The sequence below is a fragment of the Lithobates pipiens genome, unplaced genomic scaffold (assembly GCF_037356315.1).
Source record: "Lithobates pipiens isolate NorthernLeopardFrog02 unplaced genomic scaffold, aLitPip1_a1.2 Scaffold_28, whole genome shotgun sequence".
Lineage (NCBI taxonomy): Eukaryota > Metazoa > Chordata > Amphibia > Anura > Ranidae > Lithobates > Lithobates pipiens.
Genome location: NW_027507789.1, coordinates 57,111,765 through 57,138,705, shown reverse-complemented (window position 1 = coordinate 57,138,705; position 26,941 = coordinate 57,111,765). Strand labels below are relative to the sequence as shown.

The following is a 26,941-nucleotide window of genomic DNA, read 5'->3' as shown; positions in this document are numbered from 1 at the left end:
AACACCTGACAGCTTATGGACACATTAGCTGCGGTGCCGACATCGCTGAACTCCAGGACAGGTAAGTGTCCTATTGTTAAAAGCCAGCAGCTGCAATATGTGTAGATGCTGGCTTTTAATTTTTATTTTTGTTGAGCGGAATACTGCTTTAAATGAATAAAACATGGGAAATGGAAGATGTACATGATATGTATGTTCTCTTTTTTTTTTTTTTTCTCATATTGCCTTGACAGCTCAAAGTGCAAAGAAATTCTTTTCAATGCCCATAGTATATGATTTCTCATATCTTTAAGTTCTGTAATGTAAACAATACAAGGTTCCTGAGATAACTGCAGTTATTTACAGCCAGTCATAAACCTTTCATTTGATTTTACCTCTAGGATCACATTTTACATCAGGTTAACATTTAACAGCAATTGTGTTTCCATAGTTAGATAGATGCAGCATGCGTTTTAGAAATGACTTCCCCCTACAAAAGATGTTTATTGTTACAGGTACTAGCTAATGTAAAGGTGTCAAAGGTATTTTATTAAAAAGAAATGGAAATTGCTTAAGATACACATTGCTTTAGGAAAGATATTGCTGTCCTGCCTCAAACAAAACTAGCTTTCCTTCTCAGGAAACCCATTTGCAGTTCTTCCTTGGGAAACCCATTAATGTTCTGCCTCAGAAAACCCATTGCTGTCCTGCCTTGAGATACTAACTGATGTTCTAATATAGGTTAACCCATTGTTGCCCTACCTCTAGAAAAACTCACTGTTGTCCCTTCCCTGATAACCCATTGCTGTCTTGCCTTGGGAAACCCATTGTTTTTTAGCCTCAAGAAGCTCATTGCTGCAAGCCATATATAAATCAATTTTCGATGGCTGGAAAGAAATTTGGCTTCTACTAAACACCTACTGATGTTCTACCACAGGGTAACCCATTGCTAATCTGCCTTTGGAAGTCCTTCCTTAGAAAATCCATAACTTTTCTGCCTCAAGAAATCTATTACAATCCTTCCCCAATGTAACCCATTGCTGTCTTGTCTCAGGAAACCTATTGTTGCCCTTTCATGGCAAACTCACTACTACCCTGCCTCAAGAAACACATTGCTATTCTGCTTCAGAATACCCTTTGTTCTCCTGCATTAGGAGGCCCGCTGTTAACCTTACTTCAAAGTAATTCATCACTGTCCCGCATCAAGAAACTTATTGCAGTTCTGCCCCAGTGTAACTAGTTGCTGTCCTGTCTCAAGGAAGCCCATTATGTTTCTGCCTCAGAAAACCCATAGCTGCCCACTCTGAGGAAGCCCACTACTGTCCCACCTCAGAAAACCCAGTTTTGTCCTGTCTTAGGAAGCCCATTGCTGTCCCACGCTAGAAAACCCATTTCTGTCCTGCCTCAAAAACAAATTGTTGTATTGTCCCATACTTGTCCTTTCCATCGCTTTCCAACAATACAATGAACTACAATGAAGACTTGTTCATCTTCTTGAAGTTTAATAAATGTAGAGGACAAAACCCCTACTACATCTCTGGGGTTTAACTACTGGATAAGATAAATAACAACATTTGAAAAATCAGGCCTTTTAAATATGAACTATGTTCATAGCTCAGAAATTAGTTTGAAGTTGGATCATCTACTCACATTGGTGGTGGAATGATTTTTACCGCTATCATGCTATCAAATGTCTCCTTCATCAAATAAAGCTGTGATGTATTCAAATGATGATACAACAATATGAACACAGCCAACCACCAGAGTTACTGACACTCAACAACACACTTCTTTTTGCATTTCAGTGGGTTTCATGAAAAAAAAACTGACAGCTCCGATCGGAGCCGCTGTACTAACCATTTGAACCAGACGTTGTCTCCCAACATTAGGCCTGTGTATAAGGGGCTTTCATTTTCTCTTGCTCTGATCATCCTTCAATACACAATGTCCATGTCTGGTTAAAGGAATCTGTCTGGAAAGAAATATGGAGATGCTCCAGGGCTGTCATCCTGATCCTTCTATTCAAGTCACTGGTCCAGAACAAGCATGTGTATATCAGCGGTCCTGAGACATACGAATATGGTCATTGATTCATTAAATACTGAAGTAAGGATAAGGATGGCAGAGCTGGAAACTGCCCCTTTAAAAAAAAAAAAAAGTCATCATCTGAAGACTCCCTATAAGGGTCCTTTCACACGGGGCGGATCAGTTCTGATCCGCCCCATGGATGTCCGTTTGCTCAGCGGGGATCACTCCGCCGATCCCCGCTGAGCAGGGAGATGACAGCTCCGTCTCTGCACACTGCGCAGGGACGGACCTGTCACAGCGCCGCTCTCCCCTATGGGAGATCGGAAGACGACGGACCGCAGTGCCCGTCGTCACCCGATCCGCAGACGGATGGAAAAATAGCTTTTTCCTCCGTTACACTTTTTCGGATCGGAGCGGGTCGGATGTCAGCGGACATGTCACCGCTGACATCCGACGCTCCATAGACCTCTATGGAGCACCCGTTCAGGTCCGCCTGAAAAACTGACAGGCGGGCCTGAACGGGACGTCAGTGTGAAAGAGGCCTTAGACTATAATAAAGCTCTGTGAGAGGCATGAAAAAGCAACAGTACATGGATTTTGCAGCTGCCTTTTGAGCAAGGATGGAACTAATAATCCTAGAATGCGTTGGCCACCAAAAGCTTGCAGAACACTTTGGAACTTATAGCTCCTCAACAGCAATAGGGTTACAAGCTACTAAGAAGTGGTATGAAACACCTGCAGACAGATATCTAAGTTCTCATTTGCTGCTGCCATGCAACTTAAATGAATGATATACTTTCCTATCTACTTTTCTTTCACTCATGGTTAGTGTTTGGCTGAAGCCATTTACTCTTTTTAAATCATAATGACAACAGAAACTACCCAAATGACCCTGATCAAAAGTTTACATACCCCAGTTACTAATACCGTGTATTGCCCCCTTTAACATCAATGACAGCTTGAAGTCTTTTGTGGTATTTGTGGATGAGGCTCTTTATCTTCCCCAAGGTAAAGCTGCCCATTCCTCTTGGCAAAAAGCCTCCGGTTCCTGTAAATTCTTGGGCTGTCTTGCATGAACTGCACAGTTCAGATCTTCCCAGAGTGGCTCAATGATATTGAGGTCAGGAGACTGAGATGGCCACTCCCGAACCTTCACTTTATTCTGCTGTAGCCAATGACAGGTCGACTTGGCCTTGTGTTTTGGATGATTGTCGTGTTGGAATGTCCAAGTATTTTTTGATAACATACTGCATTCATCTTGCCAACAATGTTGACCAAATTCCCTGTGCCTTTGTAGCTCCCACTTCCCCAAAAAATCAACGATCCAGCTCCGTGTTTCACAGTACAAATGGTGTACCTTTCATCATAGGCCTTGTTGACTCCTCTCCAAATGAAGCGTTTATAGTTGTGGCTAAAAAGCTCAATTTTGGTCTTATCACTCCAAAAGTCTTTGTGCCAGAAGGTTTGAGGCTTGTCTCTGTGCTGTTTAACGTATTGAAGCAGGATACTTTGTGGCATTTGAGTAGTAATGGCTTTATTGTGGCGACTCGACCATGCAGTTCATCTTTCTTTAAGTGCCTCCTTATTGTGCATCTTGAAACAGCCACACCACATGTTTTCAGAGAGTCCTGTATTTCACCTGAAGGTATTTGTGGGTTTTTCTTTGCATCCCGAACAATTTTACCGGCAGTTGTAGCTAAAATATTAGTTGGTCTACCTGACAATGGTTTGGTTTCAACAGAACCCCTCAGTTTCCACTTCTTGATTTGAGTTTGAACACTGCTGATTGGCATTCTTAATTCCTTTGATATATTTTTATATCCCTTTCCTGTTTTTTATAGTTCAATTACCTTTCCCACAGATCCTTTCACAATTCTTTTGATTTCCCCATGACTCAGAATCCAGAAACATCAGTGCATCACTCGATGAAAGATGCAAGGGTCTGTCAGGAGTCCAGAAACGCATTGACCTTTTATACACACACACTAATTACAAGCAAACAGATCACAGGTGAGGATGGTTACCTTTAATAGCCATTCAAACCCCTTTGTGTCAACTTGTGTGCATGTTATCAGGCCAAAATCACCAGGGTATGTAAACTTTTGATCAGAGTCATTTGGGTAGTTTATGTTGTGATTATGATTTAAAAAGAATAAACACAGTTGATTGCTATGAAATGGTTTCACCCAAACACTAACCATGAGTGAAAGAAAAGTTTTTGTGTTACCATTCATATTCTCTGAAAAATGTCCAAGAAATCATAAATTCTGCCAGGGTATGTAAACATATGAGCACAACTGTATGTACTAATACAGCATAGCAGCATAAGGATTCAAAATAGTCAATGTTGATTGAGAGAGCGAAGTTCCACTTACTTCTTGTGACAATGTTCAAGCCTGGAGATTGAATGCACAGGCCCAATCATTGGATCCTGGGAGAAGGTCACATGTTCCTTCATACCCAAAAAAGACAGGGTATATTTAAGGGTATATTATATTTAAACCCCGTACACACAGAAAATCGTACGAAAAATATTGCTTTGGGAGCGACACATTACTTTTCACTTTCAAAAAAGCCGATCAACGGCTTCTGTTGAATGGATATTGGTCCCAAAGAGGAAGAAGCGAAAGCCACCTCATATGTGCCAACCAGTATCGCCTGCCAGTGCCACCTGCCTGTGCCACAAATCAATGCCCACAGTGCCCACCAATAGTGCCCAGCAGGACATAAGTGCCAGCAATCAGTGCCACCTATCAATGCCCACCAGTGGTGCCTCATCAGTGCCACCTAGCATTGCTATCTATCATTGTCATCTACCAGTGCCAATCAGTGCTCATCACTGCCACCCATCAGTTCCCATCAGTGCCACCTATTATTGTCCTTCAGTGCCACCTATCAGTGCCCTTAAGTGCCGCCCATCAGTCCCACCTCTCAGTGTCCACCAATGCCACCTATCAGTGCCCACCAGTGCCACCTCATCCGTGCCCACCAGTGCGGCCTTTTAGTGCCCATTAGTGCCGCCTTATCAGTGCCCATCAGTGTCGCCTTATCAGTGCCCATCAATGCAGCCTACCGGTGCCCATCAGTGCAGCCTGCCAGTGCCCAGCAGTGAAGCCTCATCAGCGTACATCAATGAAGGAGAAAAATTACCTGTTTACAAAATTTATTAACAAAATATAAAACGGATTTGTATTTTTTTTTTTATTGTTCTTTTTTATTTATTTTTTTAACAAAAACTAAAAAACCCAGAGGTGATCAAATACCACCAAACGAGAGCTCTATTTGTGGGGAAAAATGATAAAAATGTAATTTGAGTACAGTGTTATATGACCGCGCAATTATCATTCAAAGAGTGACAGCGCTAAAAGCTGCAAATTGGTCTGGGCAGGAGGGGGGGGTTTAGGTGCCCAGTAAGCACGTGGTTAAAAGAAAACTCTTTAGACACACTTTAAAGCACACATATCAGAAATCTGAGCTATAAAACTGATCACATGCTAGAAAAAAAAATACTTAAACAGAGGTTAGCTTCAGTGATAATCTCATATGAAAACAATCCGTGGATCTAGAAATGCATGCAGCCAGCTTTAGTTACGTGCAAAGCCAGACTGCTGAAAAAGTTGCGCTTGAATCTGCCTCTTCCATCTGTCAAGCCTCTCTATTAGTCACTGAGGCTGACAATCACATTTATTGCCCAATTGGAAGATGGAAGAGGTGGGGCCAAGCTCAGATTTGACAAAAAAAAACCCACAAGTTTTACTTGTAACATCAGCTTTCTTTATCCCTGGATCTACTGATTGTTTTGACGTTCTGTTTTCACTGAGAGTAACCTCTGCTTATATATTTTTCGGCGTACGTTATGTCTGAATTTCTCAGATTTGACAGGTTTACTTTTGAAGTAAAACAAATGTCTATCATAGACAGCCAAAAAAAAACGAAAAGCTAACATACATACAATGGTGGTCGGCTATACAAGGTTGCCCTCTGGAACCATGCACAGGTCTGGCTCTGCTGAACACTTCTGTTCAGGCCCAAGGAGAAGAGAGTGATGAGGAGCTAAGCAGTGCATACTCATGTGGCTGGTACCACCTATGCTGGGGGGAGGTATATTAGCATTTGCAAAGGGGTGCTGGTAGGGCTAGTGTAAGAATTTTTGTCTATATAGATGAAGATGCATTTTGGCAACCCTCCCACCCCCATCCTCAATGCTGTTACTGCTGTACCTCCGTCCTCCAGCCACCCCACATTGGTACTGCTAGCCCACCCCCACCACCTTTCTCCATCCACTCCACGCTGGTACTGCTCCCATGCTCCTGCCACCCCGTGCTGGTACTGCTACCCCACCCCCACTCCAGCCACCACACATTGGTACTGCTGCACCATCCTACACTGGTACTGTTGCCTAACCATCCTACGCTGGTGGTAAATCCCTGGGCCTTCAGCCACCCAGTGCTTGTACTGGTGCACACACACACAACTCCATCCACAAGAGACTGGGGATTTGGATTTCACTGCCCCCCTCCCCTATTCTGGCACCATAGGGCAGCTGGTGACAGCCCTGCTGGCCGGCATGACCTGGAAATGGGGTCCCTGGTCCTAGGGAAGATGGGCTGGTGTACAGAGAAGATGGAGCTTTCTCACTCACTGAGGTGCAGGGCGAGGTCGAGGGAGTGCAGGTACTGGATCCTGGGCAGCATGGTCTGGCTGTGCCACCTTATCCTGTGCACCTGGTTGTTGTAGTCAGTGAGGAAGTTGGCGCTGTGCTGGAATACAACATTTAGCAACTCCCATAGTTGATGATTAAAAAGATTAAACGTATGCAGGCATCCAGGATAAAACTGTCCACATAGACCATCCTCCGCCCCACATCCTCCGCCCCACTGGTTCTCACCGTTGTCAGTCTGTAATTGTGACCGGGAAGACTACCCTGCAGTAGAGCGATCTGAAAGCGAAACTTGAAGCGCTCATGGAGTGCAGCGTGGAAGGGATGACGTCTATGTCGGTACGGAGGAGAGTCCAAGTGGACAACCTTACCCCAAATGCCTGTATACCTAGATGTGCCTGTTTTACTCATCAACCATGTGAGTTGCTAAATGTTGTACCTTCATTAAATGTAACCATATTGCTACACTTAGGCCGCGTACACACGCGGGGACTGTTCGCCCAACTTTGTCCGTCAAACAGTTTCAGCAAACAGTCCGCTCAAAATTAGCATGGACGGACTTGCCCACACACGACGAACGAACAGTTTGCTGAAACCGTGCGCGATGACGTGAACGGCACGTACGACGGGACTAGAAAACGACGTCCTATACACTGCAATGCAAACTTCGGCGTGTAAATCCTTTCTGAGCATGCGCGGAACTTAGTTTGACAAACAAGCCTACACACGAGGGGACTGTTCGCTGAAACAAAGTTTCAGCGGACAGTTTTTCGGAATTTCCGAAAAACCTTGTTCAGCGGACTGTTTGCTGAAACTGTCCGCTGAAAGCCCACACACGAGCGGACTGTCCGCCGAAACACTGTTCAGCGGACAAAGTTGGGCGAACAGTCCCCGCGTGTGTACGCGGCCTTAGAGGAGCCTCTCTTCTCTTTTATGCTTAGTTCTGACATGACACTACTTGTATATCAAGACATTGCTTTATCAAATCAAAAAGTCAAATTTTATAAACAAATTTTGCTTGTCTTGCAAAACACTCTCAATCCAATCTCAATCCAATCACAATCAATCAATCAACCAATTCAATCTCAGACACTCTCATTTCAAGGTTTTACTGTATATTCTTCCGCAGGAAGAAGTGGATAAAAATCCACTTTACCTGCACCAAATAAATTTCCAAACCCAGATATCACCTTGTAAAAGTGGCAGTGACATCATCCCTGTGTTGTTCATAGTCTGCGCAGGGAGCTGTGGGTAAAAAACCGGCAGCTCCTCCCACAACAATCTGCCAGTAGAAAAAAAGAGGAAGGGGCGGAGACAAGACCAGCCACCCTGCACAAGGAGAGAGAGCAGAGGCGACTGGTCTTTATTACAGGAAGCTCCTACACAGAGGAAACGTTTTACACTGGATTACTACACAGATCTGGAAGAAATATACAAAGCACACCGAGATTGAAGAATACACATCCCTCTTGTAATTAAACAATATTGTTTTTGCCTGGATTTTGGATTTAATAAGCCCGTGGATATTTTATAAAGGCAGCACTATTTATATCTAGCAAAAGCTTTAATTTATAGGAGTCCCTTTAGCTCTTTCTCAATATTTCCTGCTGATGAACCTTAATATCTGTCATTTTCCCTCCTCTTTGCTCCGAGGTCAGTAGTTAAGCTCAGTAATTACAAGCCACTTCCACTTACATAGAATATACCATGTGAGTAGCAGAATAGAATAGCTATTTTCACTGATCCATACCTCCCAACTTTTTGAAATGGGAATGAGGGACACCTATCAGCAAAAGTATGCAGGCATAGGACATACTCCTTGCCACGCCCCCTTAAAGGAGAATTGTATATAAAAAAAAAAAAACAAGATTGGTTAAACCCGCAAGTGCTTTTTTTACCACTACTTTTCCTTTATATTGGCTTTTGGAATTTACAAATGCAGCAATTTAGAAATCAGATGAAAGGTTTCGTGCTGGAAAACACTTTTTGATAGATAAAAAGTGCATTTTATATATAACTATATAGATCAGACCAAAATGAGGGACAAATGAGGAGGAAGGAGGGACAGAGGGACATTGCTCCAAATCGGGGACAGTCCCCCGAAATCAGGGACAGTTGGGAGCTATGCTGATACTTGTAATGGTGACCATACACACTTTGATAAATGATCAATTTATTTTCCAACTGACTCCTGATAGGAATAATCAATCTATATTGATTAGATCGTGACAAACATAGGGAAGTGGATTTTGATTGGCAGTGGGAAGATACGAATGTAAGTTGTTGATCACATAGCAGTTTTTATGCAATCTCATAATCTGAAATATGATTGAATTCATGAACAATATCTAATTGCTGCTGATCCATCAATAATTTTGCACCTTGGCCGATTGAAATTGATTGTAAAGGGAAGTTATGGCCATTCGTTTTGTTTGCTGATTCGATCGTTTTGATCTGTTGGATAATAAAAGTCAAAGAATTTATAGCGATCATAAAGTAAAGCTCTAGGTATCAGAGCCTAATGCCGCGTACACACGAGCGGATTTTCCCATCAGAAAAATCTTGGATGGTTTTTCCGACGGAATTCTGCTGAAGCTTGGCTTGCATACACACGGTCGCCCAAAAGTTCACTGAACTTTCGACCGTCAAGAACGCGGTGATGTACAACACTACGACGAGGCAAGAAAATTAAGTTTAATCCTTCTGAGCGTGCGTCAAATTGTTTCCGAGCGTGTGCGATTTTTTTGCACGTCGCAAATTGCTACAGACAATCGGAATTTCCGATCGGAACTTTTTCCGACCGAAAAATTGAGAACCTGCTCTCAGACCCGGGTACAACACATGATTAGCTGCAAATACAAAACAAAGATTGCTTTTAGCTTTAATTTCATCCCCAACTGAATGCAAGATCGTGGCTGTAGTATAAAATCACCCCCCCCCCCCCCCCCCCCCCGCCCTTGTTTTAATGACTAATCTGCTGGTTCTCAATATGAATATTACACACAGGATCATCAGTGTAAGGAAGCAACTTTTGTGAGCTATTTTTGAGTTTTTTTTGTGACGGGTTCAAAGAAAGGAGGTCTCCTTACCTGAGGTCGATGACTTCCTCATGGCACTCCACTGCTTTGCACTTTCTCCCACTGCAATCCTGCGGGAATTCTGACCTCCCAGGAGAGACAAATACAGAATGGGGAGAGCAGACAAGAGACACACACTCACTCACAACCAGTACACTCCCATTTGGTAGAAGGAACACACCTTTAATGAACTTGTGCACAGTTATGGAATGCACCAACGTACTCCTAGACACAGGGTACGACGGGCACCTTACGCTTAGCTCTATCTTTAACCCTTGCCGCCAGCCTACAGGCACACAAGGAGTTAACCCTTGACAGCTGGAAAGTCTGTAGCAGGACAAGGATTGAGAAAGGCAACAATGAGTCCAGTGTTCTCCTATTCACAGAGTGTTTGTTTTGCTGCTGTAGGAGAAGTTCATTGGCACGGAGGGTCGAATCATGTTCGAATTTTAGCAGCTTGTCTATAGAGTGTGCCGTTTCTGAGCTCATTTGATTGTTATGGAATTCACAGAAACCAATCAGAATGGCTAGTTTGGCCATAGTTTAGTATATTGAAATCTTATCCGTCTTATCAGTTGCTAAAGGTTACAGCGCTGGCTCACATAGCCGCAGTTCACCGTGGATTGCTGTTTAACCACTTGCCTACCGGGCACTTACACCCCCTTCCTGCTCAAGCCATTTTTCAGCTTTCAGCGCTGTCGCAATTTGAATGACAGTTACGCGGTTGTGCTACACTGTACCCAAACACATTTTTTATCATTTTCTTCACACAATTAGAGCTTTCTTTTGGTGGTATTTAATCACTGCTGTTTTTTTTTTTTCCTACAAAAAAAAGAAAAAGACCAAAAATGTTCAGTAAATTTTGTAACTAAGAAATTTTTCGCCTTCACTGATGTGCCCTGATGAGGCGGCACTGATGGGCACTGATAGGCTGAACTGGTGGGCATTGATGAGGTGGCACTTATGGGCACTGATAAGGCAGCAATTTACGGCACTGATTAGGTGGCACTGATGAAGAGGCACTAATATGCTGCACTTATGGGCACCGATATGTGGCACTGATGAGCACTATTAGGTGGCACTGATGGGCACTAATAGGCGGCACTGATGGGAACTAATAAGCAGCACGCATAGGCGGTACTGATGGGCATTGATGGGTGGCACTGATGGGTGACACTGATGGGCATTACTGATGGGCATTGATTGACAGCATTGATGGGCAGCACTGATAGGTGGCACTGATTGCCAGCACTGACTGGCATCACTAATGGACACCGATTGGTGGCACTTGTGGGCAGTGGTGGGCACTGATTGCTGCCACTGGTGGGCACTGATAGCTGGCATTGGTGGGCAATGGTGGTCACTGATTTGTGACACTAATTTCCAATATTGTAATCAGGGCACTGGCGACGCGGCAGAGACTGCCACGCTGTGTGCCCCCGTGAGCGCTCGAGAGCGCCCCTTCTGGGACACCGTCCCAAAATGAGAGCCACACCATCCTCATCATTTGACGGTGGGCAGACGGCAAGCAGTTAGAGGGTCGTAAAGAAGCAGTTTTAAGGCATTCAGGGAGTGATGCTGTTGCCTCCTGGATACTGTTTATTTATTTTTTTGTTCTCTTTCTTTCTTTTTTTTTTCCAAACAGTGTTTTTGCATAACACGTAACACGCTGCAAATACAAGTGCTTGGCTCACAGTTGCAGCGCAGTCCCATTGACTTCAATGGACAAGTTTGCTAGGAAAAATATGGACCCTAACAAACTAAATATAAGAACTATAACGGTACCCAATTTTTGTAAAAAGTATTAAAAAATATTTATTGTATAATAAAAATTGCACTTGTATACATATCAAAAAACATACAAAACACACAAAAGCTGCACATAAAACAACCCAAACCATCCAGGACTCCTTGAATACAGATTCTTGGTGGCTTCCCTATGGTGGAGCACAGTGACTTGCTGTAATTTCAATGCAGTTTGCGTTTCGCAGGAGATAACCCGCTTCTTCAGGAAAAGTTTCAGCAGGAACACTCACGGATAATAGTCAAAAACATCAAAATAGAAACACACTGAATGGTCCTCCTTCACATGGTCATTGTCACCCATATAATGCCACAGACCTGTCCTCCTCATTTTCCAGGATAGTCGTTAGTTCCTATATAATTGGAACTAGGTATCTATAGTTAAAGCGTATAGTGTACCTAGTGATATACAAGGTATTATATTAGGTAGGTAAAGAGGTTCCCATCATGTCGCTCCTCAGATCAGCATGAAGTGAGATGTGCCAGTGAAAGTGTGCAGCAAGTTAAAGAGGGCCGGTTTAAAAAAAAAATAATTTAAAAGTCAGCAGCTGCAACACTGTAGCTGCTGACTTTTAATAAGCACACTTACCTGTCCAGGGCGCCCGCGATGTCGGCCACCCGAGGCTGACCCGTCCCTCGGCTCTCGGGTCCCGGCGCCGCCATTTTGGCTAAGGGAAACAGGCAGTGGAGCCTTGTAGCTTCACTGCCTGTTTCCTACTGCGCATGCGTGAGTCACGCAGTGCTTTGTGAATGGGGCGCGCTGTGTTCTGGGACACACAGTTCCAAGAACACAGCGCGACCCATTACCCAGAAGACGCCGCACGGAGGAGAGAAGATAGAAGATCTCCGCGGAGGAGGAAGAGGCAGATTAGGACAATGTGCCTAGCAACAGGCATTTCTGGTAAGTTAAAAAAATATTTTTTTTTCATTTTTTTTCTTCTGATTTTTTTCTAATTTTTAATGTATTTTTTTTTTCAGGGTGGCCCTCCACTTTAACAGACTTACAATTCAACACTGCCACAAATGTGTGGCAAGTTATCTTTGCTATCTGGCATGTGTCTGTTATGTACTTGTGTCAAAAAGCATGCTGTTCTCTTTGTATTTATTCCTTTGCATGAAATACCTGATGATCCAGCCATTTCCCCTGCTTTCCTGTTGCAAACTTACAACACTAGGCAGGAGAGCACATCCATCCCAGTGTGGTCAGTTTTCTGGCTGAGCTGGAAGAACAGCCTGCTTGTCTTCCGATGGCCAAGACTTGTGCTGCTGATATATCCTTCTGCTGCACAGCTCTTCACTGGGAAGATCAGTGTATTACTGTCACCCCCATAGTCTCTACCCCCACCTCTCTAAGCCCCTTAGGCTCTGTTCACACTAGTGTGACTTTGAAGCGCAACTTTGATGTGACTTTACACTCTCTGGCACTTAAGTTGCTAGAAAGTTGCATACAAGTAGTGCAGGAAACTTTTCAAAGTCGATGCGACTTTAAGATTGGAACAGGTGCCATTGAAATCAATGGGCTGTGACTTGTCATAGGAGTTTATGTGTCCAGACTCCAAAGTCACATAACAAGTCACACTAGTGTGAACACAGCCCAATGCAGCTAAGAACAGAGGTTCTGTGATCATAACCTCTATTCTAAAAAAAAAAAAAGTATTTATAATGTGTATAAATAAAATAAGAAAAATACATCACACACACACATTTTGCCTTGCATTTCTATTTTAAACTGCAACAGTTTGTGTGCCTTTTTAGACTTTTGGTGTGCAGTTCTGGGGCAGTAAAATTGGGCAGTCTGGCCACCTTTTTACTGCTCACCATCTGCCCAGATGTTCGTACATAATGGCAGATTGGCGGGGGGAGGGGGGGGGGATTTCCTAAAACTGGGGCACACAGAATCTGGTGCAGCTGTGCATAGTAACCAACCACCGTATAGGTTTTACTGTCAAAGCTTGAAGTGGATGTAAGCCCGAAAAATATATAATATATATTATAAATTAAGGCTTACACCTTGTACAGTATAGGATTTTTATGTCATCTATGCCCAGTCTTTCCAGCTCTGACCAGTCCTCTTATCTTTTTTCAGCAAGATAAAAACTGACACACTAATAGAAATACCGTTTCCCCTAAAATAAGAACTAGCGTGATTGTCGACGATGGCTGCAATATAAGCCCTACCCCCCAAATAAGCCCTAGTTAAAGTCCTTCTATGTCTTATTCTCAGGGTAGGGCTTATTTTTGGGGAAAGAGGATGGGGTTTATTTGGGGGGTAGGGCTTATATTGCAGCCATCACCGACACTCATGCTAGGTCTTATTTTAGGGGAAACAGGGTAGTAGTCGTTTCTCCACCTTGCTGTAGTGTCAGGTGATTTCCTTATCTCATGCAGGAGCCTGAGAGAGACATTCTGTGTACTTCCAACACCCCTTCCTTTCTTCTCCAGCTCTCCCAGGATTGGCTGCTCCACCCCTCAGCATGATTGGGCAAGCTGAAGTCATGTGGTGGCCTTTCTGGGTTTTCACTGGATGTTAGTGATCATAACAGAAGTTCAGTGTAAGAAATACACAGGAGAAAATGCATGTTCACAAGGGGAGTGTAGAGATGGACGGGGAGTCTATTGTCATCACGACTCCACCCACCAAGCTCCAGACAACAGACCCACCCACAGAATCTGCAGTTTTTCGGGTCTCATAACAGACAGAGGGGAGACATTTGACAGGTAAGGATACATGCAGGAGGCATGCATATCCTTCTAGATAACCACTATGACAGTAGTTTAGAAAGGAGGAGAGTGGGTTTACATCCACTTTAATTGAACAAGCTGAAGAAGCTGATTGGTTACCATGCATAGCTGCACCAGATACTGTGTGCACCAGTTTTAGTAAATCTCCTCTATGAGGTTATTACTTGTGGTTGAGGATAGATCGGGCTCTCCAAACATTTTAGTATGAGGGACACATCATATATTTTTCATACATTCATGGGCCAAAAAATAAAGAAAATCAATTTTATAAACGAATAAATACCTTTTTATTTGTATTTTTTTTTTAAATCTGCATATGAATTAGAACTACAGTAAAAAAAAAAAACTTCAGGAAAACAAAGTCAAGATATTTCAAATAAACTTGAGCTCATCAGAGTCTCCATCAGAACCCCTTTACATCAGAGCCCCTTTACAGCAGAGTCTCCATCAGAGCACTCTTACATCAAAGTTCCCCTTACATGACAGTCCTCATCAGAGTCCCTTCTTACATTCAGGCACGTTTATATCATAGCCCTTTTTAGAGCCCCTTTACATCAGAGTCTTCATTAAAGCCCCCTTACATTCGAGTCCCACCTTACATGACAGTCCCTATCAGAGTCCCCTCTTACATCCAGGTGCACATCGGAGTCCCCTCCTATATCCAGGTCTAATCAGAGTCCTCTCCTACATCCAGGTCCACATCAGAGTTCCCTCTTACATCCAGGTCCACATCAGAGTCCCCTCTTACATCCAGGTCCACGTCAGAGTCCCCGCCTACACCCAGGTCCACATCAGAGTCCCCTCCTACATCAAGGTCCACATCAGAGTCCCCTCCTACATCCAGGTCCACATCAGAGTCCCCTCCTACATCCAGGTCCACATCAGAGTCCCCTCTTACATACAGGTCCACATCAGAGTCCCCTCTTACATACAGGTCCACATCAGAGTCCCCTCTTACATCCAGGTCCACATCAGAGTCCCCTCTTACATCCATGTTCACATCAGAGTCCCCTCTTACATCCAGGTCCACATCAGAGTCCCCTCTTACATTCAGGTCCACATCAGAGTCCCCTCTTACATCCAGGTCCACATCAGAGTCCCCTTTTACATCCAGGTCCACATCAGAGTCCCCTCTTACATCCAGATCCACATCAGAGTCCCCTCTTACAACCAGCTCCACATCAGAGTCCCCTCTAAGACCCCTTTCACTCCAGTGTGAAAGCACGAGGGCTTTCACACTAGAGCAGCGTGCTGGCAGGGCATCAGAAAAAAGTCCTGCCAGCAGCTTCTTTGGAGCACATTAGGAGCGGTGAACTCACCACTCCTAAAGTGCCCCTGCCCATTGAAATCAATGGGCAGCACCGCCGAACCTTCGGCAATGGGCCACTGTAGCAGCGCCTTTCGGGTGGTTTTAAACCTTTTTCGGCCACTAGTGGGGGTTAAAAGCACCCCGCTAGCGGCCGAATAGCGCCACAAAAACTATGGTAAAGGCCGACGCCCAGGGTGGCTCAGTGTGAAAGGGCTCTTACATCCAGGTCCACGTCAGAGTCCCCCCTTACATCAGCAGAGGCAGGCAGCATAAAATCTTGCAGCGGGCCAAAGTTTGGGGACCCCATGATAGATGATCATCAATGCAAGCTGCTTGATCATAATCTGTCCCTAACTGCAGGTATATTCTATTGTATAACTTGCATGTGATTATATCTGTAGACAGCTGCATACAGCTCAGTTGTGAATACAGCCTCTGACTGACCCTGGATGTAGCCATCATGCATCCAGGGTCGGTCCTTCTGCAGAGTTTTGGTCACATGCAGACCGGATTGGCCATAGAGCAGTGTTGCTACATCCAGAGTTGGCATGTAGATGCCTCTGAACACAGGAAACTATATGTGTCCATGTGAATGTCGTCTTACAAAGGGAAACGAAATAAGAAAGAAGCAAAGACAAGTATAGCATGGCTTAGAAAGGCAGCTGCACACATCCTGTATTGTCTATTTTTAACACTTTCATTTTATAATATCAGCATTGTAATAAGAATACACACAATAGTTATTTGTAACAATCCAATATTGAATATAGGCTTACTTGAAAAATCTCCTTTCCTGTTGTGAGTGCTGCCTGTCTGCTGGTCATCTCTTTCCACAACTTCCTGGATTCCCAGCATGCTTTGCAGCTGCTCCTCTGCTGTTTACTTTCCTGTAATGACTCCGCCTCCTGAAACTCCTCCCCTCAGGAGTCCTCTGTAGTTTAGAAGGCAGGCTCTGTGGAATGGGCGGCACAGCAGTGCTTATTCACACGATATAGTGAATAAATGTCACAGAATTCAAGGAAGTAAATGTGTTCTTCACAAGATTGTTCAGATTAACCACTTTAACCCCCGGAAGATTTAACCCCCCTATGACCAGGCCATTTTTTTGCGCTACGACACTGGGTTACTTTACCTGTTCATTGCACGGACATGCAATGCTGTACCCAAATAAAATGTTTGTACTTTTTTCCCACAAATAGAGATTTCTTTTGGTGGTATTTGATCACCTCTGCGGTTTTTGTTTGCGCTACAAACAAAAAAAGGCCGACAATTTTGAAAAAAATATATATATATTGTTTACTTTCTGCTATAAAACATATCCAATGAAAAAAATTTAAAAATCTAATTTCTTGATCAGTTGAGGCCAATATGTATATTGCTACATATCTTTATCTAAAAAAATCCCAATAAGCGTAAATTGATTGGGTTGTGCAAAAGTTATAGCATTAACAAACTGTGTGAAATTGTTTTTTTTTTTTACTAGTAATGGCGGCGATCAGTGTATAGCAGGACTGCGATATTGTGGCAGACACCTAACTGACACTTTTTGGGACTAGTGATACTAAAGTAGTGATCAGTGCTACAAAAATATGCACTGTCACTGTACTAATGACACTGGCAGGGAAGGGGTTAACGTCAGGGGCAATCAAAGGGTTAACTGTGTTCCCTGAGAGTGCTTTCTAACTGTGTGTGGGGGGGGAGTGGTTGCACTGTGGGAAGGCAGAGATCCGTGTTCCTGCTTAGCAGATACACAAGATATCTGCCTTCCCTTGTCACAGAATGGCGGTCTGCAGGGGTGTTGCTAGGTCTGAATAAGATCTGGGGCTAGAGCCCAGAGCAGCGGTCACGAACCTTTTTGCATGCCCGTTGGGGGGGGGGGGCGTTGTTTTTTTTACGGGCGATGGCTGGTGTTGGTGCTTCAATCATCATGGCATAATGGTTGATATGGTGTCAGGGTGATGGAAGTGCATTATTTCTATCGTTACATTCTAATATACAATGAAGTGGTTCAACTCACCATACTGCAGAATCAGACATTGAAGCAAGGGGGTCTGTCTGCAAAGTGGAGCTCCATGATGACAGGAAGCACGTGACTTCCACTCCACTGCACTGTGAGGGCAGAAGAGCGCTGATGTGTGGCGGGCAGCAAGAGATGATGTCATCTCTTTGCTGCTCGCTGCACCTCGCTCCCAAATTGAAGAGGCCCGGCTGTGAAGAACACTGATGTGTGGCGGGCAGCGAGAGATGATGTCATCTCTCTGCTGCTCGCCACTCCTCGCTCCCAAATTGAAGAGGCCCGGCTGTGAAGAGCGCTGATGTGTGGCAGGCAGCGAGAGATGATGTCATCTCTCTGCTGCTCGCCGATCCTCGTTCCAAAATTGAAGAGGCCCAGCTGTGAAGAGCGCTGATGTGGAGCTGGTGAAGAGAGATGTCATCTCTGCTCGTCCGCTCGTTCGCTTCTCTCCTCTCCTCCACCTCTCTCATGCAGCCAGCCCCCCTGCCGCAGCAGCCGCATCCTGCTGGTTAGTCAGGGACAATGCAGCAAGAGAATCAGGGCTATGGGCCCCATATTCGGGGCTATAGCCCCAATAGCCACCCCATAGCAATGCCCCTGGCGGCCTGCCTTGTTTACATAGGCAGACCGCCGTTCTGCCTATCTCCCAAACATCTGCCAGACCCGCTGATTGGCTCCTGCTGTGTCTAATCACAGCAGGAGAGGGTCGCTGGTGGGGCACGTGCGTGCCCCAGAACTGGAAGTGCCCGATTATAGGTTGGACTTGTGTCTTTTTTCAACCTCACCTACTATGTAACTATGTACCTAGTATGTGATCTGGTGCAGAGTGGCCACTCTGCCGCAGTATATCTGCATGGGGCGGCTGTGAACAGGTTAATAGAAGTAGGTTAGAAATAATTGAAATCCATTCTGGAAATGATTATACATTTTGACCATAGATACAGTATAATAAAAGCTTACTATAAATGTGACATATACACTACAAAACATAATATACATAATTTACATGTTGCAAGCAAAGATGTATTGTTCAATGAACAGAAAGTAGTTTGAGGGGATAGAGTAGAGTTAAATTGGTTATAAAGGTAAAAGTACTGTTTTGTGCTCTGCAAGACATTAATAAGCAAGCCGGGAGAAGGCAAACTGGCATAACAGGTGTTTTCTGTTATTTTAACAGGCTGGCAACCGTAGATAATCCTTTCACATTCAGACGGGACTGCTTTGTCTTTACATAATGAAATTGCACTGATAGTGCACTTGGAAGTGCAGTCGCTGTAAATCTAAGGTAGATCTGAAATGAGGGGAAGCTCTGCTGATTTTATTATCCAATCATGTGCAAGCTAAAATGCTGTTTTTTTTATTTTCCTTGCATGTCCCCCTCAGATCCACAGTGACTTTACTTCCAAGTGCACTTTGCACTTGTAGTTTGCACTTGCAGTGCAATATGAATTTGCCTTTCGTAAATTACCCCCTATATACATTCAAATTTATTAAAGTGAACCCTTCACTAAGGCCCCATTCACACTCTGCTTAGCGAGAACTCACGTTCCTGCGTGGGTGATTTTTACTCCACACGTTGCGCATTTACTTCAATAGGATGCCCTATGCGAGTTTGTCGGCCGAAAGAAGCTCCTGCTCCTTTTTGGGCAATAAGCTTCAAAAAAGTGAGTTTTGCCGCAATTGCAGAAGGATTCTGTCACGTGAATGAATGGCACTCAAATGCATTGCACGTTTTGAAGTGAAGTGTGAATGGGGCCTAACTCTTATGCCGTGTACACACGACTGGACTTTCTATCAGAAAAGGTCAGACGGAATCATTTCATTAGATATTCCGATCGTGTGTGGGCTTTATCTGACTTTTTTTTTTTTTTATTCTGACGGGCCTAGAAATAGAACGTTTTAAATCTTTCAGACGGGATCAATTTCTATCAGGAAAACCGCTCGTCTGTATGCTATTCCGACGTAAACTACGCAAGGGAAGCTATTGGCTACTGGCTATTAAACTTCCTTTTCTAGTCCCGTCGTACGTCATTGTGTTCTAAACAAACAGGTGTTACTGCGGGGCACTGATTGGCACTGTAGTGGCACTGATTGGCATTGATATGGACACTGATTGACACCGATTTGGGCACTAACATTAGTTTCTGATGGGGCACTGACTGGCAGCTGATGGGCACTTATTGAAAGTTGCGGTGGCACATCTGATGGAGCTGTGCTGATAATCATTGTGCTGATTATCAGCACAGACCCCCTGACAGGGAGAAACGCTGATCGGCTCTCCCTGTCAGTGTGAACTGAGGAATGCCGTTTGCCGGCACTTCCTGGTTCACGCAATGATCAGCTGTGATTGGTCACAGCTGATCACATGGTAAGGAGTCTCCGTCAGAGGCTCCATACTACGATTGGAGATGCAGTGTGTCAGACTGACACACAGCACCATTGATTGCAGCGCTGTGTGCCCCCGCGGGCATGCGCCCCCGCCGGTGTGCTCCAGCATGTTATCCTGCTTGACGTCATATGACGCCCAGTCAGGATAACAGAACCACCACCCGGCTGTCATTCTGCTATAGGCCAAGCCGGAAGTGGTTTAGGTGGTTGTAAAGGTTCAGGGTTTTTACCTTCATGCTGCATGAAGGTAAAAAACCTTCAGTGGCTCTTCCGGGTTTCTTCCTCCTCATTGGTTGAGACAGCAGGGGGAGTCATTGGTTCCTGCTACTGTCAATCACAGTCAGTGAGCCAATATGACAGCAGGGGTGGGGCCACGCTGCGCTCCATGTGTGAATGGATACAGAGCAACAGCTCAGGAGCTGCTTGCTATTGGGGCAATCGACAGAAGGAATGGGCCAGGAATGGGTAATTTTAACATGTTTGTTATTTTTTTTTTTTTTTAATCTGTCTTTAGTATCCCCCCAATGGGACACATGTGACAAACCAAATGGACAGGGGGTTATAACTTTAGCTGTACTACAAATTCCATTCCAGTGACTTTGCCTAGACTGAGATGATTCATGAGCAGAATGAGGGCCCAATCATACCAACTGTGGAATGAGAAACACGTGTTTCCATGCGCATTTCCCGCACTGCACAAGAATGTGCTGCCGTTAGATGTGCGTGGGAGCCATTAATTAGTAATGGAACTCCAAACTTATCTAGAAATGCGCATGCCTTGTGGCCACAAGAGCGCATAGCACAGTAACACACAGGGGGTTATTTACTAAAGGAAAATCCACTTTGCACTGCAAGTGCATTTGGAAGTAAAGTCGCTGTAGATCCGAGGGGGACATGCAAGGAAAATAAAAAACAGTATTTTAGCTTGCACACGATTGGATGATAAAATCAGCAGAGCTTCCCCTCTTTCAGATCTACCCCTTAGATTTAGAGTGACTGCATTTCCAAGTGCATTTTCAGTGAACTTTCAAGTACACTTGCAGTGCAAAGTGGATTTGCCTTTCGGAAATAACCCCCACAGTTTGGTGCAGCACAATTTTAAAAGTCGTGCTTCCTGTCTTTTTTTTCCTGCTTTCCCATGAGTTTGGCAGTGGTAACATACTGGAACGAGCAAAAAATGCACACGTTGTGGTGTGAACAGGCACTGATACTGGAACTTTGTAGTAAGTAACAAGGTGAGCAGCAGAGGGGCTGGTGTACGTCAGAGCTTTGTGAACACAATGCCTTTTTGATCTACATTCTATGCATTAAGATAAAAAGCCTTCTGTGTGTAGCAGCCCCCCTAATACTTACCTGAGCCCCATCTGTATCCAGCAATGTGCACCAGTGCCTTGACTATCTGCGGCTCTCCCTCCTGATGGGCTGAGACACATCAGTGGTGCTATTAGCTCCGGCTGCTGTCATTCAAAGTCAGTTCGCCAATCAGGAGAGAGAGGGGCAGGGCTGAACTGCAGCTCCACACAAAACTTTAGTATCACTTTAATGAATACATACTTTTTTGTGCCTTTTATATCTGCCTGGTTTTAAGCCTTAAAGGAGACGTACAGCCAAAGAAGCCAAATTAGTTAATTCTGCACTCCAGTGACCCATTTTCAGTAGACAGCAGGCTAAAGCCCGCTGTCGGGTGAGATCCCAGAGCCGGTCCAGACTGGGGAAAGACTGCAAAAATTTGGTCGGGATCTGCCCACAACCCTGAATTGGCACCTGGCTGCTCCCACCCCCTCCATATTTCAAAACTCTAGAAAGCGCGTGGGGGGGGGGGGGAAGAGCAGAGAGCAGTGATAGTCATGATAGTCACCGCTCTCTACTTAACCACTTCCCGACCAGCGCACGCCGATGTACGTTGGCAGAATGGCACGGGCAGGCATATTGGCGTACAGGTACATCCAATCTTAAATGCCGCCCTGCCATCGACGTGCTGGCCGGGACCCCCATGAGTCCGGTTGTGGGTCCCGCGGACTCGATCGCTGCGGGCATACCCGCGATCGTCTCACGGGGCGGCTGAACTGGGAGATGCCATTGTAAACAGCATCTCCCCGTTCTGCCTAGCAAGAAGTGACGCTGATCTCTGCTCCATGTGATTGGAGCAGAGATCAGTGTTCACTAAAAGAAAGCCCAGCCCCCAACAGTTAGTAACACACCCCTAGGAACACTTAACCCCTACACTGCCACCCACTGGTTAACCCCTTCACTGCCAGTGTCATTTACACAGGAATCACTGCATTTGTATAGCACTGATTGCTGTATAAATGACAATGAAATAAAAAAGGGAAATAGACTTGGCGCTATACCGTTTGGTTTTAAAATGAATAATTAATTATAGTTTATATAAATTTTCCAGCGTGCTGGTAAAAAATGAAAAACTATCTATTCATGCCCAGCAGTAATCTCTAGTGATTATTTATATATATATATATATATATATATATATATATATATATATATATGCTTCTTTATAAAGTGCTAACAAACCATAAACATGCAATTCCTATACTTAGGTATTAAGGTGCAAGTGCCAGTGAAAAAAGCATGTGCGGAATTTAAATATTAAAATGCACAGATTCAAATAAAATAAATATATGGTAGATTAACAATTTTGCATGTCATATATCAATTAGTGAACAAATCAGTGTACTAGGTGACACAACTAAATACTATGTGACTAATGGCCGTGAGAAAATAAATAAAAATAAAAATTTTAATAAAAATTTTAATTAAAAATGAAAAAGGTGAGCAGACTGAAAAATTATAAAAAATTAATAATGAATGACACATATAAGAGTGAAAAATTAAAAATTAGAAATATATGATAAAAATTGATTTAAAAATAATATGATAAACGGTGGAAAAAACTTCTGTGAGTGTCTTTTAAAAAAAGGGGGGGGGGGGGGTGACTGCAACTGCTGCTCCCAGTGCTCGGTGACTGCTAATGTAATTGCTCTCACCAAAGGTATAACCCCATCCGGGGTGGATCAGCCTCCACAGTATAAGCCACTGTGTTGCTCTCTGGCTTTTCTCTGCTGTGGTCCTGGGGGTCCCCCGTTCCTCCGTTGGTATAGCGTGCCACGTTATATGCAACAAGGAAGAGGCATATCCATAGTGTAGTACGTTTGTAAAAGGAGTTTTATTTATATAAACTTAAAATTACAAACATTCAGTGTAAAATAGTTTTTCTGTAGTGATCGGTTTGAAAGTCCCGCCCGGCCGTATTGCCGTCTAAGCAAGAGGTGTACGCTGTCTGGCCACGCCCTACGCGTTTCGTCATTCAGACGTCATCTGGAGCCATATTTTAATTTTTATTTTTATTTATTTTCTCACGGGCCATTAGTCACATAGTATTTACTGTACTGTGGAGGCTGATCCACCCCGGATGGGGTTATACCTTTGGTGAGAGCAATTACATTAGCAGTCACCGAGCACTGGGAGCAGCAGTTGCAGTCACCCCCCCCCCCCCCTTTTTTTAAAAGACACTCACAGAAGTTTTTTCCACCATTTATCGTATTATTATTTTTAAATCAATTTTTATCATATATTTCTCATTTTAAATTTTTCACTCTTATATGTGTCATTCATTATTAATTTTTATAATTTTTCAGTCTGCTCACCTTTTTCATTTTTAATTTTAATTTTTATTTTAATTTTAATTTTTATTTATTTTCTCACGGCCATTAGTCACATAGTATTTAATTGTGTCACCTAGTACACTGATTTGTTCACTAATTGATATATGACATGCAAAATTGTTAATCTACCATTTATTTATTTTATTTGAATCTGTGCATTTTAATATTTAAATTCCGCACATGTTTTTTTCACTGGCACTTGCACCTTAATACCCAAGTATAAGAATTGCATGTTTATTTATGGTTTGTTAGCACTTTATAAAGAAGCATATATATATATATATATATATATAAATAATCACTAGAGATTACTGCTGGGCATGAATAGATAGTTTTTCATTTTTTACCAGCACGCTGGAAAATTTATATAAACTATAATTAATTATTCATTTTAAAACCAAATGGTATAGCGCCAAGTCTATTTCCCTTTTTTATTTCATTTTACTGTTTGACCCACACTGGGTGGAAATTTAATAGAGGCCGCTCATACCAGAACTATACTAAACTGTTCCATAGCGCGACCTTACCCCCTTCTTATGCCTTTTACTATAAATGACAATGGTCCCAAAAATGTGTCAAAAATGTCCGATGTGTCTGCCATAATGTCGCAGTCACAATAAAAATCGCTGATCGCTGCCATTACTAGTAAAAAAAAATATTAATAAAAATGCCATAAAAGTATCCCCTATTTTGTAAACGCTATAACTTTTGCGCATACCAATCAGTAATCGCTTATTGCAATTTTTTTTTAACCAAAAATATGTAGAAGAATACGTATCAGCATAAACTGAGGGAAAAAAATGTTTTTTTATATATTTTTGGGGGATATTTATTATAACAAAAAGTAAAAAATAATGTGTTTTTTTTTCAAAATTGTCGCTCTATTTTTGTTTATAGCGCAAAAAATAAAAACTGCAGGGGTGATCAAATAACACCAAAAGAAAGCTCTATTAATGGGAAAAAAAGGACGTCAATTTTGTTTGGGAGCCACGTCACACGGCCGCGCAATTGTCAGTTAAAACGACGCAGTGCCGAATCACAAAAAGTGGTCTGGTCTTTGGCCAGCAAAATGGTCCGGGGCTGAAGTGGTTAAGGAGCTCTGAGAGCCGAGCGATCAGCAGTGTTTGATCGTTCGGTTCTCAGTCTTAGAGCCAGCGGGGGACAGAAGCAGCTTTGGACCCATGCTGCATCTACCTAGGTAACTATGGTTCTTGAAAAAAACAAACCTAAACTTCACTTTTAAAATTTAGAGAAATCATTCCACAAAATTATAAATAACCTTTCCATATTCAAGATGTAAAATTTTGCAAAGTGTATGTCATAGCCATAGTCAGGCAAGGCCAATAGTAATTCTGCATTGCTCTCGCGCTGTGTCTAAGTCAGGAGCAGACACTGCTGAGTAGTGAGGAATTCTCCTCTGGAACCCCCCATGTTGGTAGTAATGGTACAGCTTGCTAGGGATAGTCTGAGCTAGGTAATCTCTATCAGTACAAAGTGCTGTTCTCTGTCAAAAAGGAAACTTTTTTATTTCCAGGCGGTTGTGAGTGTAAACATATCCAATTTCAGGCCAGTGTAGGGGAGGAGTGACGTCAACTAGACATGCATGTTCACGACCTCTAGTCATTGAAGATGAAGGGAAATCCTTTACCAATAACCCTGCAGACACATAACATTAATACTTTTCCTCTTTTCTGGAAAGAGATTCTACATGGAATCTTAAGTCATGGGAGATTTGCATAACACACCTAGTTTTCCCTGACATATTACCTAAGATAAGATAAGGTGCTATTTTCATATAAAACACATACAAAGCGACGTGAATTAAACAAAAAAAGCATACTGTATCTGTGCAAAAGTTTTAGGCAGGTGTGAAGAAAGTCTGCAAAGTAAGAATGCTTTCAAAAATATATATTTTAATTGTTTATCAATTTCCAAAATGCAAAGTGAGCGAACAGAAGAAAAATCGAAATTGATATTTGCTGTGACTACCCTTTGGCTTAAAACCAGCATCAGTTCTTCCACTTTCACACTTTGTACACTTGCACAAGTCAGAGATTTTGTAGGATTAGAGTCAGGTGTACGATTAAACAATTATACCAAGTAGGCATGATCATAATCATGGTCCACCATGGCATGGCCAGGTCTGTTCTGGAACCTGTCCTGGGTTAAAACTGCTGTATGGTCTTGGCCATCGTGCTGCAGCTCAGTTTCAGGGTCTTGACAATCTTTTTATGGCCTAGGCCACCTTCATGTAGAGACACTCTTTGAGCGACTCTAGAGCAATTCATTTTTTTTCAGATCCTCAGAGAGTTCTTTGCCATGAGGTGCAATGTTGAAATTCCAGTGATCAGTATGAGAGAGTAAGAGCGATAAAACCAAAATTTAACACACCTGAGACCAGGGGCGGACTGACAACTCGTGGAGCCCCCGGGCAATAGGAGATTATGGGGCCCCCGGGGAAATAGGAAATTATGGGACCATACAGTATACACACACACACATACATTATACACACACAGACACATATTGTCCCTGGTTTTATTTAGGCTGGCAACCCTGATGGGGCCCAAGTGCCCCAATGGTCAGTCCGCCCCTGCCTGATACCTTGTAACCCCAACGAGTCACATGACACCGAGGAGGGGAAAAGGCTAATTGGGCCCAATTCGGACATTTTCACATAGAGGTGTACTCACTTTTGTTGCCAGCGGTTTAGACATGAACGGCTGTGTGTTGAGTTATTTTGAGGGGACAGCAAATTTACACTGTTATACAAGCTGTACATTCACTACTTTACATTGTAGCAAAGTGTTATTTCTTCAGTGTTGTCACATGAAAAAATATAATAAAATATTTACAAAAATGTGAGGGGTGTACTCACTTTTGTGAGATACTGTGTGTGTGTATATATATTTTTTTCATGTGACAAAATGAGATTTTATATATATATATATATATATATATATATATATATATATATATATATATATATATATATATATATATATATATATATATATATATATATATATATATATATATATATATATACACATATATATACACATACAGAATGTATGCCATTCTGACATTCTGATCACTCCACCACTGTCACCATCATTCACATAATGACATAAATGAACACAACACAGTTAATAAACCAGCTTGTCATGTATTTGCTTTTGGAGGTACTTCCTTATTTCTTCAAGGCCAGGTTAATGTTTAATACAGGAATGGCCTGTTGACCCATAACCCTTGGTC

At 43.1% G+C, this 26,941-nt stretch overlaps 1 protein-coding gene across 2 annotated transcripts in view; it reads right to left on the bottom strand.

Annotated features, from left to right (window-relative positions):
* The window catches only part of SEPTIN9 (septin 9), a 381,698-nt gene extending 365,239 nt beyond the window's left edge, over nt 1–16,459 (bottom strand). The window contains exon 1 of one of the 2 annotated variants that reach the window (XM_077459257.1): nt 16,375–16,459. In XM_077459257.1, coding sequence (XP_077315383.1) covers nt 16,375–16,453 — 79 coding nt within the window. In that variant the 5' untranslated portion in view covers nt 16,454–16,459. Of the gene's footprint in view, nt 1–9,756; nt 9,918–16,374 lie in introns of those variants that run through there. The other variant, XM_077459258.1, reaches the window with a different exon arrangement.
* Nucleotides 16,460–26,941: the final 10,482 nt, after the last annotated feature.